The sequence below is a fragment of the Castanea sativa genome, chromosome 11 (assembly GCF_040712315.1).
Source record: "Castanea sativa cultivar Marrone di Chiusa Pesio chromosome 11, ASM4071231v1".
NCBI lineage: Eukaryota > Viridiplantae > Streptophyta > Magnoliopsida > Fagales > Fagaceae > Castanea > Castanea sativa.
The window spans coordinates 21,744,893-21,760,643 of NC_134023.1; the positions used below are offsets into that span (position 1 = coordinate 21,744,893).

Below are 15,751 nucleotides of genomic sequence, written 5' to 3' on the forward strand. Positions count from 1 at the left end.
GGAATCACCCATAAGAAATATCTCTGCAACTTCTCAATTTTGTTGGCCACATGAGTAGGGAGCTTTTGCCTTCATCAGAATTGTAGAAACACCCCCGCTTCTTGGCATTGATGACTAAATCCTTCCAAATAGTGCACCTTTTAATTTAAGTTGCCTCATTTCCCAATATCCAAAGACAATGTATTACCTTGCACGGGTTAGTGCCACATTTGCTCTTTGATGATTCTTAAGAAAACCAACTACTCCATTTATATTACATCTGACAGTAGAGACAATTATCACATCTTCCTCACCACCCTGGAACCCATCAACAGAGCGAACACTAATTGAGAAGTCATCATTAGAATCAGCACTGTAGTTTTTCACCTTCTCTCTAATTGCATAGACTTGTGCCTTGAATGGTGAGATGATACCAACTTTAACTTTCTTCTTTGTGCAAACAGATTCTTTAGCAGTGGCAAGAGAAACAAATAAAAAAGAGAGTCATTGTACTCATAAAATGATCTATCATCAAGCTGACCATAATTTAAAAGTCCTAGTCTAACATTTCAGCAAAATTGAGATTAGGATTAGTTCCAAATTTAGACATACCTTTGAAAAGGCTTGCAACTATCTCAGACGCCACAGCAACCTCAACCATATTTTTGAGACTGTGGCTGTTATTGAATTCCTCTTTTCCATGTGCTACATCGAGTAGGAGCCGAACATATTTCCCTGAAGGAAACTCCTTTCATGCCTTCTTTCTTTGACATTGGGGCCATCACAAAATCTGATTTTATGGATGGATGCTTCCTGTGCTGGACATTAAGAAGTTCTTTCTTTGTCCTAGCAATACCAGCCTCTGGAACAAACTTCTTCCAAATTCAGCTTTCTCAGAAACCAAATAATAGCAAATTTTAAGGATACATAAAATCTATTAATAATTCATAAAGACAGAAAGACAGATAAAACTTTAAACCTTGCTTTTAACCATCGCAGGAAGTTGCTGCTCATCCCCAATGAGAATAGTGAGGGGGTGGCCAGGAAGTTGTAAAGGAATGGTGGATTCATATTCCCTAAGCTGAGCAGCTTCATCTATAACCAGTACTTCCTATTGAGTCTTTACTTCATGCAATTTGGCAAAGCTTGATACAGTGCAGAAATATAGACATGAATTTTCTAGGTAGATTTAAATAATAATAATAATAAATAAATAAAACTACAACGAAATTTTGATATTACAACTGAAATTTTTGACACAGAATTTAGCATAAAGGAGTGCCAATGGAATTCTCTGTCATATGCATTGTTGGAACGATTCATATCTTAGTTTTCTGGTACCTATATGACATGGATTACCTACTATTAGTCATTATGATTTTTGTTGCTGTTTTTCCTCGAGAATTATGATCTTCCACTGGGGGGTTTCTTCTAAGATGTTAACAGTGATTCCCCAATGTTTCAAGTAAAAATTATGAAAAACTTGTTATATTTGCCATCAGAATTTTGAGTATTTACTTGTTTCAAAGTTAAATTTAATTTCCTCTCTGATGAAGGATGAAATTTGTTCGATCTCAATGTTCAGAGAGTGAGAGAATGCCTTTGTTGCTGCTGCATAAATGGGAACATCTCTTCACCTAGCATGGGATTATTTAATTTGCTTTCCATTATTTGATGGAATTGGTTATACATTTTTCTCATTTATGATAGTTCAGGATTATATAAAGGAGTTGCAGCTATTTCAGAATATGTCCCTTGTGCATCAATATGGTAATGGTGAATTATGAATTATCTGTAGGAGTTAGAACTATCTCAAGAGATGTCCCTTTTGCATCAATATTACAAACAGACCGTGGCCAAAGCAATGTGGCTCGTTCTTAAAGAATAAAAGAGTCGGATTTTAATGAACTTGAATAAAATCTAACTTTAATTCATTTGTCCAGTTAAGCATTAAAAGTAATTTTATTTTCATATTTACATGGGCCTTTGATAGTTTTGTTCTCTAGTTGTAAAATTCAAGTAATTCAGGTTCAACCTGAAGAAAAAATGGCAGGGGACAGTGATACTACCTAGTTGAAATACTTTCTAATGCTTACGATATTTAAAATATAGAATTACACATAAGGAGATGTCATTGCACACAATTTTGGCCAGTATTATATCAGCCTCATAACTTGTTAGGATTATGCAGAAGATAATCTTGAAAGCTGTTCCAGAATTTGCATTTCTTGTGTCCCATTTCATAGAGTTTTTCATTACTTTGGAAAAATAACTACAATAAGAAATAAGAACAAATGTGCAAAGACTAATTAAGATGTGGATGACATGTATAACTTGTAAGAAGCATTTCGGGTTGGTGATGGTCATAACCTTCCCCTGAGGCATCACTGCCACAAAAAGCCTGCATCCAAATAGAACAAGAAGTGAGAATTATAGATGTCTCCAAGAAAGCTAGAATCTAAGATATTAAAAGTTAACGATTGAAGGCTCTCAACATTTTTAAACTTCATTTTAAATTCCAATATTGATGGAATGATTGATTAGTAAATATCTGTTTAAAGTTAAAGATAGAAGGCTTTTAACATTTTCAAACTACTTTTTTAACTCCAATATAGACAGAATGATTGATTAGTAAATATATGTTAAAAATAAAGAATCGATATTCTATTCCCATGAAGAATGTAAACCTAACTCATTACTCATTAGGCAACTTTCTTAGCCATTTCCTAACAACACTTCTCCCCATAGTGGAGTTATTTTTGAATATCATTGATAGGAGAAATCGTTAGTCCTTCAAACTAGCCTTCAATTAAACATGCATGTCTTGTCTTCATAGGAAGGAAAGTAACAATAAAAATGACACATAAAGTTCTGATTATGCACATTGAAACCTCAAAATATCATTTGCAAAATAAGGTTATAAAGGGAAAAAATTATAATGTTGCACACCAAAGTAGGTTAGTAGTAGTAATAATAATAATCACCGATGATATTTAGATTTGTCACAAATTTGGAATTATAATGATAATGACAAAGCTATTATGAAAAGTATTTAGTGAATCTAATACAGTATAACCTAGGGAATTTCCACTTGGCCAAGTTCCACAAAATAAGTTAAAGGATGTATTTAAACATATGTAAGTCCTCTATAGGGATATCTTCAAACACCAGCATATATATAGTACTGGGAGATTATGGGACAAAAAATAAATCTACAAGCAATTGTTGGTCACAATATTTTCAGTATCAAGATTTTGGCAAGTAGCAGAGCTAGTTGACCTAAAGAAAAACAAAACTTTCTGACTATGTTTCTAATTGACACCTTACTCCAACAGCATGGTGACACCCATTTGATAATCTAATGCATAATCTTTGTTTAAATTTCTTTAAGCTATTCTTAAGAAAAAATGACTAATAAATAATAGTTGAAAATTTGAAATTGTTACTTACATATAAGTTGTAGATGATGATTTTGAATCATCCATCAAACTAAGTGAATCCAATGGTTTTGATAGTGACAGTAGAGGATCAGCTTCAGGACAACTACGTGAGTAAATTAACCATCTCATTGGAACAACTAAACTCCTATAGCAAATAAAATGTTGGGTTACGGTTCCACGATGAACATATTAATATTTAGATACTTCTTTTTTTCCTAGTTTGACGAAGTCCACATAAAAGTTTTCATTTTCCTCTTTCCCACACCCTTCAGGCCCAAGGCACATATTTTGTAACAATGCCTTTGGTTAGATAGTAATTATAAAAATCTCTCAATCTGTCTCTCGTTATATTTGTATGTGCCTATACATATATAAATAGATGAAGACTCTTGAACTGACTTTTAAAAGTATAATTGATAGATTCCTTTAGTTAGGGCAAACTTGATTATACCATGTCGCCTCCAACCAGAAAATCTAACTAGAATAGCATATAAGTGAATGCTTCCACTTTTTACAAATTCTCAATGTCACCTTGGTGGTGAGTTGGATGTGTTGCTTTCCCAAATGTCAAAGATCCAATGGATTATAGATAAGGTGCGAAAAAGTTCACCATTTAGATTCAGAAACAACATTTAATATAAAATAAAATAAAGTTAACTAAAGGCTAATTGACAAATTATGAATTCAGATAAATTCATACCCATTGAGAGATTTGTATTTATATTGATTAATCTTACCCACTGTCTAATTCTCAAATAAGACATCAAGATGATTTGCTACTCTTGGTATTTCAGATAATGGTAGAATATCCCAGACCTTCAAAATTTGAATGTAATATGAATTTTCCTTGAGGACATCTACAGTCCAAACAAGATTCGGCAACCCATTGACCTTGTACTGTTCTAATAATTAGGAAGAAGTTCCCCGTTAAAAAAAGAGGTTTTTTTCTTCCTGTGTGATTGACGCCAACAATTTGCTAGATTTTCCAATAAAGCACTTGTTTACAAGTCTCAGCATTTTTCACTCTCGACATGGATTTCAAAAAATCATTGCTGAAAGAGACCTACAAAAAACAAAAACAAAAATGAAGTATGTGTCACTTGATTAATGTTTGAACCTAATCACAACACTAACATTAATAATCTAGGAATATGAATTCAAATCCTAATATTCAAGAAGTAGATAATAACAAAGACAATGGTTGATGTATCATTAGAAATATGAGGAGAAAACTTTGAATCAGCATACCTTCCATTTGGCCTCTCTGAACAAAAGAAATCCATGTAAAGTAAAATATGTATTTGGTTATGTTCAACCAAGGCAACCGTAATAGCCTAAGCCAAGCTCTTGTCTACATCAGCATTGTAGAAACACCCCCTTTTCTTGGCATCAATGACTAATTCCTTCCAAATAGTGCAACTTTTAGTTAAAGTTGCTTCATTTCCCAATACCCAAAGCCAATGCCTGCAGAGTAAAACCATGCCTATTAATTGCAAAAACTATCAAATCCCCAAAATAAGTTTGAGCTGCCCATAGTCAAGTCTATAATGTGTTACCTTGCACGGGTTAGTGCCACATTTGCTCTTTGACAATTTTCAAGAAAACCAACTGCTTCATTCATATTACATATGATAGTTGAGATAATTATCACATCCTCCTCACCACCCTAGAAACCATCAACAGAGCAAACACTAATTGAGAAGTCATCATTAGAATCAGCACTGTAGTTTTTCACCTTCTCTCCAATTGCATAGACTTGTGCCTTGTATGGTGAGATGATACCAACTTTAAGTTTCTTCTTTATGCAAACGGATTCTTTAGCAGTGGCAAGAGAAACAAATAAAAAAGATAGTTGTTGAACTCATTAAATTATCTATCACCAAGCTAACCATATTTAACATTCCTAGCATAACATTTCAGCAAAATTGAGACTTCGATAAATAGCAAAATTGAGACTTCGATAACTTGTAAATTTAGACATACCTTTCAAAAGGCTTGCAACTATCTCAGACACTACAGCAACCTAAACCATATTTTTGAGACTATGGCTGTAACCAAACAAATTTCTAAGAAGGAAACGCCTTTTATACCTTCTTTCTTTGACATTGGGGCCATCCAAAATCTGATTTTCATAGAACACCCTATTTGGAAATAAGCTTATGGATGGATGCTTCCTATGCTGGACATTAAGAAGGTTTTTATATTTTCCTAGCAATACCAGCCTTTGGAACAAACTTCTTCCAAATTCAGCTTCCTCAGAAACTTATAATAGCAAATTTTAAAGATACATAAACTCGTAATAAATTTGTAAAGACAGAAGAACATCCAGAGAGTGATAATAATAAAACTCAAACCTTGCTTTTAACCATCACAGGAAGTTGCCGCTCATCCCCAATGAGAATAGCAAGGCGGTGGCCAGGAAGTTGTAAAGGAATGGTGGATTCACATTCCTTAATCTGAGCAGCTTCATCTATAACCAGTACTTCCCATTGAGTCTTTACTTCATGCAATTTAGCAGAGCTTGATACAGTACAGAAATATAAACATGAATTTTCTAGGCAAAATTTTTTAATCTCCCACTCATATCTAAAATCTGGAACAGGGAATCCTCTCAGAAAACTAGATTTCATCAAGTGACCAAATCTTTGATCATTTCTTCAAAGACTTGCTCTATTCCTTTGTCAGCAAAAGTAACATTACTCAACAATATTTTTAGAGATGTGAGCAAATCAAGAGCTAACTTCATCTTCTTTACCACTTCTAAAGAAATAAAAGAAGTTGGTAAGTGTGTACACAATTTTACATTACAATACTTCAAACGCTGTAAAATGCAATTGAAACTCCTTTGAACAAATTACTCAAAAGATAAATGACTATCATATTTGTCAACCACCTGTCCTTCACTTTTCTTGTTTTTGTTTTCATTTAAGGCTTTAACAAGAACATTCCTCACATTTTTCTTGCTCTTCTTGTCTTCAATTTTCTCCTACTCATTGTCTATCATGCTTCTGTCATTCAAGTACAAACTTTATTGCCGTCTAGGGTCCTCCAGCAAACATATCATTAATGTTAAACTACCTTTCCAACCAGATGATGAAACGAGGCATTCATGTAGTATGCTAACTCGATTATCAAGGAATATATTGAGGAGGTTATGGTGATCAAGAATCTTCATTCGCTTCCCATTTCCAAATAAAACCACATCTCCAAGCCCATAAGTATCATATTCAAGTGACTCTGTCACATTCTTTAGAAGCCTCTGTGTCACTTCCAAAACAGCAGTATTAGTTGGGGCACATGTAAGTATTTTGCATTTCATTCTAAGCAGAGAGAATAAGAGTAGACCAACTATCTGGGTTTTCCCGATTCCTGGAAGGCCCATATTAGTTTGACTGTATTCTGATGATTGCATTCGCTAGTTACCAAGCAGCTAAGAACTGCATCTTTTTGGGAGGCATATAAATCAGAAGAGCACATTCTGGAACTAATAGCTGCAAAGGCAGCGCTGCAATTTTCTTCAATAAGGAAGGTAGTACAATTTGTAGCATCCTACATAATGTAATTAAAGGGAGCTCAAAAAAAATTTATTGCCAATAAAAATAGCAAGGCCAAAATAACTGTTGTCCCAAAACTTTAATTCATGACCAATTTTAGTCCCTAAAGTTTGAAGTGATCGCTTTTAATCCCAAATAAATTTGAAGTGGTCATTTTTAGTCCTTAACAAACTTAAAGTGACCACTTTTAGTCATAATGGATTGATTCCGTGTTAGTTTTTAATTTGGACACATCATCTAAAGGACTAAAAGTGATCACTTTAAACTTTAGAAATTAAAATTACTCATATGCTAAAGTTTAGGGACCAACAACAACGAATTTAAGCCTAATATTAATATACCATATGAAATAACAAATTACCGAAAATTTTGCCATAGAACTAGATTGCAGCACACTCTGAATGATGTTTAAGTTCCTACCTTCGAACTTAGAGTTCAAGGCCCTCCATATAAGAATATTTGCGGTCATGTTTATTAAGGGAACTACATAAAGAGTCTGTCTCTTCTTGTTCTTGCCATGTTCAAACAAGATAGGCTTTGAGGATAATATTGTTAGAAATCTTTTGTATCTCACGATCAGAACAAAAGCAACAAGATAGGACCTGTTTGGTCATTCTCACACCTGTTATGGCAATGATGTCTCTAACTTCAGGTTCATATCTCACACCACGATTCTCAAAAATTTTCACACTTTCAAGTGTAACATGGTAAAAGAGGTCTTTGGGTGGTTTACATTTCACAGTTTGCCAGACAGAAAATATTCCATGCGTAGGTGCTTGGGATACTGTTGGCATGCTTGACAACAAGTCAGCATGAGTTTCTTCTCAGAAGAAACTCATGCTGACTTGTTGAGGAGAATGAGATCAAGTACTCTGTGGTCGAGTAGAATGTCTTTGGAATCTTTCTCACCTAAGTGAATAATTTTAATCAGAGGAAAGATAAGCACATGTATTAGTGTGATAAACATTACATGATATGAAAATAATTGCAGCACTATATCTCTTTATGAAAATTTACATACAGAATGAATAGGCAACCACATCCAAGAGTTTCAATCAATTTTGTATCATATTAGTAAAACCAAATCATAATAATTCAACTATTTGGTATGGCTAACAGCTAGATGTCATACTATTTTGTCATAGCACGCTCTCCTTCCCTATCATGATTTACTTGACAAGATATAAGGAACTAAATACAAACTTTGAATAAAAATGACCTATCTCACTCTTAGACTTTAGTCCTTCAGCTCCTCAACACCCCCCCCCACCAGACACAAAAAAAAAGAAGAGAAATAAAAAACTTTCAACACTTACATTTCATCTACTAAATCAATTCTTAATATATTATGATTAAATATGATCTGAATACAATATCAAGCGCGTCCTAAACCCACATTGTTTATCTGCATGATTGTGAAACTTCCTATTTCTCTAGAATGGGATTTGGGGAAGGGGGTTGGTATTGGAGTATTTATGTTAGAATACCACACATTTTATGAATCTTGAAAAAAATTTCTATTGCTGAGACAATCAATCTTTCTTTTTTTTCCCAACTTAATTGGAGTATTGGGATGGGTAATAGCAGTTTTCTTATAATCAATCTTTGTTTCTCAATGTTGTGAAGAGTGTTTATGGCCATGTATTTTGTGGCTTGAGAAGTTAAGTGACATATAGTGCCAACCTGAATCACAGCTAAAATTCATTACAAAAACTTGGCTATAGGTAAATTGGAACTTTTGCATTGGATTACAGAAAGTGTACATCGTTTTCTCATCAAATATGCTGTTTATGCAAAAATTTGAATTGAGGCAACTTCTTAAAATGTCTATGGATATTTTTTACCTAAGGACAAGCATGCCAAGAGACAGTTCGTTGAGTACTTGAAAGGTTTGTCATTTCCTCCAACTTGAAGGAGACACGGTGTCCCATCCTGTATTGCTCCACTTAAGAGCTATTTGTAATGCAGGTTAAGCCGAGTCTGGGTCTAAGTGACTTCATCAATGTGCAGAGAAGGAGCTTCAAGTTTTCCTCAGTGTAAGAGCCTTGTAACTAACACTTCCTACTGTTTTCAACAAAGACGGGTCAAATCCCCCCTCCCCCATTTTAGCTATTGAATTATCAAACAATGTACATGGTATAAAATATCCATATGGTGATTCACATCCAATAGTTGGGAATTGTTAAAAATTGAGGCACATATAATTTACTTCATGTATATATGTAACATAAACATAACTACCTATCAAAAAGATGAAAAATTGAAACATAAACATAAAAGGGAAATGAAAGAAGAAATAGACAAACTAGGGGCATAGAAGCTCAACATCTGATTAGCATGGTACCTATACACATGATCAAATCACCAAATTAAGCAACTTTGAGTATTAGATCAAGAAATAAAGAAATGGTCAATGAAAAAAAAAATACCAGGGGATGAAAGTGGCAAACGAAGTGTGATCATCATCAGAGGATTTGATGATATTGTCAGGAATCCTCTTGTTGAGGTCTCTTAGGATCTCAACAAGAGGGCGAGTGATGCAAGATGATTTTGTTGATGTAAATGATTTGTCAAGTGGAACCACAGAATTTGAATTCGGCACTGCACCTCCTCCACTTTTCTTGCTGCTGCTGCTGCTACTTTCATTGCTGCTACTATTGTTGTTAGTAGCACATAAAATTGGTGTTCTCCTCCTCTAACCTCCAATTCCAACAACAACTAAAGAATCATTGCATTTTGAGGTAAAAGACAGAGTTGCTGATTTGGTGAGGAAAGGATTGGTAGACTGCCCATGTCTTCAGGTCATAGTATGCCATGAAGTTTGAGATGCTTATAGCTCATAACCCTCTGCAGAATTCAAAAGTGGGTTGACCTATTAAATGCTGATTTTCATTTTCCAACTATCCTTTCTACTTGCATAAGACTTGACTTGAAATTGGAGCTTTCCAGTTAATGCTTGTCTTATATTCTAATGGCAATATTGTGACTCGGAACTACTTTAAAATTTTAGTTTGACCCTTAGAGAATTGGCTATAAAATATGGACAGAGGATTCTAAATGATAGAAAGATCATTTTAAATGCTAAAACTTAAGGAAGAACAAAGTTATAACAGCCGCTACAGTTGCTATGCCAACAATAATGAAATCATGGCTCTGCAATCCTCACTATATCAAATATTCCTAATTAATAGAGAAAGAACAAAAAATATTAAAGACTTGTGCTTTTAGATTATATCTGTGAAAATTATCTCTTCAACCAATCAAATACGAACTATATTCTTCCAGAGATCCAACCAAAGACTAAGTGCACAACCATTTCAATTTTTGGTTAGCATGTCTTAAATGATTAGCAAACCTAGCAAATTATTATAGACCATTTAAGTGCACTGTTGTAACGCAAATCATTTATGATTTATCTCAAACAATCTTGAACACAGCCAAACAAATTTGATGCGGCTTCTAAAATTCAAAATGATACACATTTTCTACAAAAGTCAGGATTCTATGCGATTGGTATACATAATTTTTTTAAATTAAGAAACTAATTAAGTCCAAACGAATAAATAAAACTAGGGAACAATTGCAAGATTTTTCCTCACCACGACAAGGCCACATCGTTAGCTGAGCAGAAATTATGCATCTCAATTTGACAAATCAGATATAAAAAAAAAAAATCATACAAAAGAAAACAAGACTGAGCTCACATCCAAGGCAAAAGGAAATCTGAGGCCTACCAGTGACTTCAACTACAACCATCCCAGTCAGCTGCAATAACCAAAAAACAAGATCAATTAGCAGAAATAAAATAATAATTTTTAAGTTCAGAAACTTATTCAGCTCCCAATTGTTTTTACAGAAACACAATAAATACTTATAAGTTGATATGATAGCCATTGCCGTTGGGTAAAAGACTCAAATGAAACAGTGCTACCAAAAGGGAAACATACCTTGTCATCAAATGCAAGAAGATAACAGACAGAAACTACAATGAATAGAGACTGAAGTTTACAAAGTCTTGGGCCATTGAAGTGTAAAACAAACAAAACCCACCACTAATGGTTAAGGTCTAAGGGCCTCAGTTCAGTAACCCTTTCAAGAAAAATCTCTGGTGCAGCAAAAGCAAAATAGCTTAAAAAGCTTGGTGGTGGGCCCAACTAGCCAACTCATGCACGACATAGATGTGTCATCATGGACCAAAGGAGACTGATATTCTTCTTTATCATCAGATCCATAAAATGGCAACTCACGCTAGTAATCAACATCATCATCATCATGGACCAGAGGAGATTGATATTCTTCTTTATCATCAGATACATATAATGGCAACTCACGCATGTAATCAACAACATCATCATCATCATGTCCAGCAATTAGAAGGGGCAAGTTAGGTATAGCAGATTCTCGAGGAGGACAGGTGCATTCTACGTGGACCCCCCAACCCAACCTTTTTATACAATCCCACCCATTCATATGGGTACTATATGTAACCTCAACATGATTCTGGTCAGTTGGATTTGATTCATTCAAATGTTCCTGCAGAGACCGTTGAGATGGAGAAAATAACCGTAGATACCATTTTTCTCTACGCCATAGACTACACAGAAATTCACGTTTTTTATAACTATTGATGGAAATGCAAACATGGCCATAAAGGCACTGTCGTTCAGGAACAATAAAGCAGACAGCCAATTTTGGAAATTTGTGACCAACCCAGAAAAATATGGAATTTTAAGCACTTTGATGATTAAACCATTTTGGCATCTCAATTTTGGAATAATGAACTCCCTGATCTTCATATTCAACGCCCTCAGTTTCAGATGGGAAATGATTGGAGAACTGCCGATCCACTGATTTGTCCCCATCTTCAGATTCAGATGGGAAGTAATTGGTGCTTCTTGCACTACCACATACTCTATTTGGTAAAACCCCAATATTTTCTACTACCTGCATGCAATTAGAAAATTCAAGATATTTTCCATTTAGCAAATCTCATAAAGTATTTAGAGAAAGTAACAAAAATTGTTTCTTTATTTATATATATCTTAAAGAAAGAGAGAGACCCGATTCAATAGACTGCTTGCTAATTCAGAATTCAACAACATGCAATTCTCTGCACGAACGGTTGTTATCAATTGGGGAAGTCCTTGAATTTCACGAAGAAGCTTGCAATTCCTAATATCAAGTGATTTTAATTTGGGGAATCTGCTAATGCTTTTAGGGATGGTAACAATATTGGTTTCAAATAGATATAAACTTTCCAATAAGGGGAAGTAATTAGGCTTCGTCATAAGATCTAATTCAATTATGGCTTCATAGCCCTTGGAAGAGCTATCAAAAGAATTGCACGTTTGTCTCAATTTGGTAGTAGAAGTACACAATTCCCGAAGCCGTTGCAATTTACAAATGCTATCTGGAAGATCCCGAAGGTTTTTGCAATTAGCAAGGCTTAATACCTTAAGCTTAGTGAGATGCTCAATTGATGAAGGCACCTCTCTAATACCACTCCCAGTCATATATAAATCCTCTAAACATTCCATTTCTTGATGAAAATCGGGGAGCTTCTCAAGCCTTGAGCAGCCAAAAAGATTAAAAGAATTAAGAGATTTCAACCTGAGTTGGCTTGGAAGAAACTGAAGTTTTTTGCAACCTCTGAGAGACCATATTCTAAGCTTTTCAAGAGATGCAAAGCATTCATCTATCTCAACTAAATTTTCACAAAACCTGAGGTCCAAAAACTCTAAATTTGGGGCCCATAATTTTGGTAATTTAACTAAATTTTTACAATAACCGAGGTTCAAAACCTCTAAATTTGGGGCCCATAATTTAGGTAAAATCCTAATAAATTCACAACCTTTAAAATTGACATCTTTCAAATTTTTTAACCGGCACTCCTGTAAGGGGAAAAAATCAAAAGTTAACTAAAACAAAATTTGAAATAAAAATTTAACAAAAATCACAATTTAAAAATACACGTAATCATACCTGCATGATTAGCTTTGGCAATCTAATGCGACTATGTGGCATCTCAATAGCAACAAGTTGTTCAGGAAAATATTCTAATGGCCAGTGAAAAGGATAATGGGGCCACTTAAGAAGTATTAAATTGTTGGGAACAAATTCAAGTGGTTTACAAATATGTACATTCTCAACTATTAGAAATTTGAGATTTTCCATCTTTCTGAAAGCTTCAGTATGTAGTTGCACCTTTATTGGTTGAGGCGAATGCAACATTATTCCTCGAATTTTTTTTGATCCCTAATTGGAGAAACATCAAGTCAACCATAGAAAATGATAGAATTTTCAAAATGTATAATGATTTTGAAATTTTAAGCAAAAAAAAAAAAATACTGATGAACTAATAATTTATAAAATGTTAAAAAAAATTAAAGAAAAAAATACAATACTTGTAGCTAGTGAAAAAGAAAAAAAATTTTAAAGAGCAAAACAATTGAAGAAAAAGAACTTATACCTTATTTGTAGTTAGTACTTTAAGTGAATCCTTATAACAACATAACCGGCTACGTTTTCTAAGAATGTTTGGTGCTTGTTGTCGAACAACTTCCTTGCCCATTTGTTGTATCAAATCATGCATTGACAATCTACCAAATTCGTCAAGAGTTATGAGACACTTATTAACAAGTCTTGGAATACCAAAGCTAGGACATAATCCACAAGCATTTAATATATTTAGAACATAATCTTTGTACCATCCTTTGAAGAAACATGCAATATCGAGAAAAATATCTTTCTCGGTGTCATGCAATCCATCGTAACTTACTCTAAGAATTTTTTGAATGTCTTTATTGGGGAATTCGTTATACATATCTAATGCACTTTGCCATTCATTTTTAGCTTTTCCACATAAATCACGAGCTATTATTTCTAGAGCTAGTGGAAGGCTTTTGGCAAAATCTACAAATTTAGTTGCATAATTAAAATAATCTTCACCATGAGGTTTGTTTCCCGAAAAGGCATGGTCTTTGAAGAGTTGAAGAGCTTCATGTTTGTTTAATTGCTCGACCTTGAATTCCTTGACCTTGTAAGTTGTACAAAGTTTTTCTTTAAGGGCATCTAACAAGCATCTATCTCTTAATGTTAAAATGACTCTACTTCCGGGAGCAAACCAATTACATTTTCCAAGCAAATTCTCTATTCTTGTCGAATCATCGACATCATCAAGAATTAGAAAAACCTTTTTGCAGTGAAGTCTCTTCTCTATTAAGTTGATTCCTTTAGATATGTTGTCCACTCTACAACTTTCATCCACTAAGATGTCATTAAGAAGTTGCTTTTGTAGTGTGATTATGCCAGATTCTGTTTCCAAATTTTCTCTAACATTCACTAAAAAGCTGCTTCCATCAAAATGTTTAACCATTTTATTATAAACAGCTTTTGCGATTGTAGTCTTTCCTACTCCGTGAAGGCCATGAATACCTAGCATGCAAAATTCATCTAACCCAATATCTAAAAGTGACACTATGGTCTTTACATGAGAATTTATTCCAATTGGGTATTCAGCAACATATAACTGCATCCAATTCAATTTAGTACTTGATATCTTTTCAACAATGTTTTGAATGAAGTGAGATTCAGATTTATATTTAGAGCAGCTGACAATCACATAGCATAAGAAAACATATAATTAGTTAAACTAGAAGATAAACTACGAATTCAAGATATCTAGCTGTAAGTTGAAACACACAGCTGACACATTTTTAAATAAAGTAAATGGAATATAATTCATATATTCGATAACTATCATTGATATTAACATCGTATTAGAAGTATAAATATACATGAGAGAAACTCATAATTGGACCTTTGTAGACTAACTAACTTTGTACTAGATGATATGATCGAAATAGAATATTTTGCATGCAGTGGTTATGACAAACCAAATTAGCCGTATAAAATTAGTAAACTCATGAATTATGATATCAACAATTAGATACATACCCTCTCTTGTAATGCCATCCAGATGCATTAGCTGCTTTTCTTAGAGCATCCCTCCACCTCTGCACCTTATCATTGTTATTCTTGAACTTCATTTCATGTTTAACCAGTGCCATTCCAAAGTTTCCCTTTTGATTTCGTATTTCTGATGGATCAACATTGTAAAAAACTGGACGAATTTGAACCCCCTGGTCCTTTTCTCTACAATCAACAATCTCAGCAAGTTCATCCAAGCACCATTTGGATTCTGCATAGTTTTCAGAGAAGACAATAACCAAAATCGATGAATTTTTGATGGCTTGGATAAGTTCTTCCGAAATTTCTTCTCCCCTCCGTAGTTTATCATCGATGAAGGTGTAAAAGCCTTTGTCGCACAAAGCCTTATATAAATGACTGGTAAAACCTTCACGGGTATCTTCACCTCTAAAGCTCAAGAAGACATCATAGTTCCATTGGTGAGTGGAAGAAAAAGAAGAAGAGGCTCCTTTATTGTTTAGGAAAGCCATCATGGGATCTATAAACAGAAGATTAAGAAATGAGTGAATTGAATCAGAGAAAGAAATAGGAATCAGATCAGTGCATCAGGTAATGCGTTTGAATGCAATCGAAGAGAAGAAAGTATGAGAGTGGGGTGTAGGAAAACAAAAAATGCATATCTTTTTGTGAAAAGAACACTGTAAACATGCGTCTACAAATTTTCTTCCTTTCTTCCAAGAAGGTACCTGGTAAAGGACAACCAGCACTATAAACACGCGTTTTCCACACTAATATCTATTCAAACGTAAGTAAGAAACTTTACCACTGTTTCCACAAATCATGCCTTCT

The 15,751-nt window shown here is 34.1% G+C and overlaps 1 protein-coding gene and 1 pseudogene across 1 annotated transcript; both read right to left on the reverse strand.

Annotated features, from left to right (window-relative positions):
* Window positions 1–4,087: 4,087 nt before the first annotated feature.
* LOC142614908 (putative disease resistance protein At4g11170) overlaps window positions 4,088–15,751 on the reverse strand; it is an 85,696-nt pseudogene continuing 74,032 nt past the window's right edge.
* LOC142616221 (TMV resistance protein N-like) lies at window positions 6,839–15,683 on the reverse strand. The gene is made up of 9 exons (XM_075789106.1): window positions 14,930–15,683; window positions 13,443–14,583; window positions 12,956–13,228; window positions 12,034–12,864; window positions 11,724–11,917; window positions 11,234–11,567; window positions 10,664–10,738; window positions 9,403–9,668; window positions 6,839–6,968 (listed from the first exon to the last, which is right to left on the reverse strand). Exons 1-9 carry the CDS (start codon window positions 15,433–15,435, stop codon window positions 6,839–6,841), a joined length of 3,750 nt encoding a protein of 1,249 aa, XP_075645221.1. The 5' UTR covers window positions 15,436–15,683.

Coding starts and splice junctions, on each gene's coding strand:
- LOC142616221 (XM_075789106.1), bottom strand. CDS start 15,435: ATGATGGCTTTCCTAAACAATAAAGGAGCCTCTTCTTCTTTTTCTTCC. Junction 10,739..11,233: donor TGGTCCATGATGATGATGAT/GTTGATTACTAG, acceptor TGGTTATTGCAG/CTGACTGGGATGGTTGTAGT. Junction 6,969..9,402: donor TTTGCCACTTTCATCCCCTG/GTATTTTTTTTT, acceptor TACATTATGTAG/GATGCTACAAATTGTACTAC.